Raw genomic sequence first — 2,708 nt, forward strand, 5'->3', positions numbered from 1 at the left:
TACAAAGACCCAAGTTATACGAAGCTGCACGAGCACCTACAGCCAGGATGTCACTGGGCTGCACCAGCTGGTCACTACTTGATGACTCAAAATAACTGGCAGAAATTCTCTGTTGCACTCTCACTAAATTATGAGTGTTTGCCACCAAGCACAATGGCATTTTGCAATTGGCGTGGATGTTTTCTGTCCAGGTGTCCAAATAGACCCGAAGATTTTTGAGAAGAGTTTAAGATAACCGTTCCAAATTTTTATTAACATGAAAGTAAAACTCATGCAACAAGACCCTGCTCTTTGAATCGTCCAAATAAATTAAGAACCCATGCAAACGTTTCAACATAGTTTGGAGATGCCTTTGCAAATGCCATAGTTCCTAACAGTTGCAGCCCAGTAAGATGCTGCATTGAATAAAAGTCAAGTCAAACTGAGCCCAAAATACATATTCTGAACGTTAAAGAAAGCTAAGTATTGCTTGACATTACAGTGCAATGAATATTTAAGAATTGAATAATATGAATCAAAGCTGCAGAGATTTCTGCTGCAAACCTGCTGAGGTTTGTTGAGTCGACTCAGCTTTACCTCTTTCCTACTGTGGTGAATCCCAGTCCCTCTCCAGGATGAGCTACCAGTTCCAGACTGAAGACGTCCCACAGGTCCTCTTCCCTGTAGGCCTCCTGGTGCCTGAAGACGCACAGCCGAACACGCTGCGTGGTGAGCCGCAGCACAGCTATGGCCTCGTCATGCGTGGCCTGCCGCAGGTCAATGTCATTCACCTGAGAAGATAAAGACATTCTTCAAAGGGGGTTTATGACGTAATGGTAATTAGAAAGGTACAAGAAGACGACTGTCATGGCATCAGTACAATATGTCTTATATGTATTGGGGCTGACTCTCAGCTACTACCACACCAAATTTAAGCTCAAAATGATCATAATCAATTGTAGATGAACATCCTTTAATTACTTTCTGAGATAGTTATCAAAACCTGTCCAGTGGGTTAGACATATTTTGCTAACAGGAAGACAAACAAGCACATATACATAAAAAATGTTCAAACATAATGATGTGTATGCACCACTTGCTTACTCTAATCGTTTTGGAGTTGCCTGCGTGCATGTATCCATCATACCTCTAATATTTGGTCTCCAGCCTGCAACCTTCCATCCCTCTGCGCCGCCCCTCCATCATTTACTTCATGGATTATTACTGCCCCCTGGCGTACAAATAAGAAATCCCTCATCATTACTGAACACAGTGTGACAAAAGAAAAGAATGCACATTCATTTTCTCTAATTGGCTGCTGTGAGGTTGTTTAGATTTGATTATCAAGAACGAGCGCAATAAAAAAAAAAATTGAGTGCACATTATTTTCCATTTCAGATGTTGCTGCATAATTTGTTCAAAACATAACAAATGATCCTTGACTGGACGGGTTAATTAAAGTGTGGATTTCAAATACCAGCTGCTTGTTCTTACCAGCAGAGTGTCACATCCTCCTACTATGCTGAGGCCCAGGCCCAAACTCCCTTTGCTAATCTCTATGGTGGTTTCCTTCCCAGCAACAACGGGGCCGCCCGGGGGATCAGAAGTTGGGGGAGGGGTGCTCAGACAATCAGAACGTTCCACTGGAGAGATCCGCATGGCGTCAAGAGATGAAGAGGGAGTTGAGGAGAGCTGAAGGAGCTCAGATGAAGCAGCAGGGATGAAGGAAGGATCTGGAAGTGAAGAGGAGGGAGAAGGAGAGACAGAGGCACTCTTGGAACGACTGATGGAGAGCTTGACAGTGACCCGGTGTTTGAGAATCAAACTGGACACCTGAATATAAAGAGGACAGGCAACTCATAAATCATTGAATCATCTTGACCTTGAAGAGCATATTAAGCAGTATTTGTGTGTGTGTGTCTGGGGTGTGTGTGTTTGAACCTTTTCCTCTGACAGTCCAGCCACAGCTTCATCACCCACAGCAACGATTCTGTCTCCAACTTTTATTCTGCCGTCCTACAAGCAGAAATGAGGGTAAAAATGTTTTAAAAAAATTAAAAAAAGGAAGAGCATGTGATTAAAATACATAAAAGGAATTAAAAATCAAAAACACCCTCTGGATAAATATCTGCATTGATGCTGCCTGGGGCCCAACATAAAAGCTCAACACATGATGACATCCTTTTACAAACCAGCAATCATCATGTGGAAATGAATCCCGTTTAAACATTTCCAGAAATACAGGAAACATTAGATCAAAGTTCACATTCGTACACTCCACATCAATGGGGTGAATTATGTATTTACTCTCATAAATGTGGAATTACTGATCAAACCACTGAGGATTGATAAACCGAAAAAAAAAAAAAAAAAAGAGATTTCCTGAAACCGTGTGCTGAAAACACTTCAGTAGTTAATCAAGCCATTGCAATGGTAATATTTAACATGAGTTTTACATGGATGAAGTCTATGTTGTGGAATAATTTGCCAAATTACATTTTCATCACGTCATAATTTGTGATTTAATTTGGGGGGTTGTTTGTTTGTTTTCTTTTTTTCGGGTCATATTATTAAATTAAATTTTCAAGTAAAATTGGCCGTGAAGTACCACAAGGATTTGTTTAAGGACTGATACTTTTGTCTGTTTGTACATTATGGGTTACATTTTCTCAAGACAATATATATATATATTTTTTTGCACATATATATATATATATATATATATATAT

General features: G+C 40.1%; 1 protein-coding gene across 1 annotated transcript; it reads right to left on the reverse strand.

Annotated features, from left to right (window-relative positions):
• Window positions 1-576: 576 nt before the first annotated feature.
• LOC119430795 (multiple PDZ domain protein) lies at window positions 577-1,778 on the reverse strand (the record flags this gene model as incomplete). The annotated part of the gene is given in 3 exon segments (XM_037698272.1): window positions 577-770; window positions 1,127-1,210; window positions 1,474-1,778. Coding segments are annotated over 3 exon segments (443 nt in total), but the record flags the coding sequence as incomplete, so codon positions are not given.
• Between the last annotated feature and the right edge of the window lie 930 nt (window positions 1,779-2,708).

This window comes from Nematolebias whitei, chromosome 3 (assembly GCF_014905685.2).
Source record: "Nematolebias whitei isolate Nwh7 chromosome 3, NemWhi1, whole genome shotgun sequence".
NCBI classification, from domain to species: domain Eukaryota; kingdom Metazoa; phylum Chordata; class Actinopteri; order Cyprinodontiformes; family Rivulidae; genus Nematolebias; species Nematolebias whitei.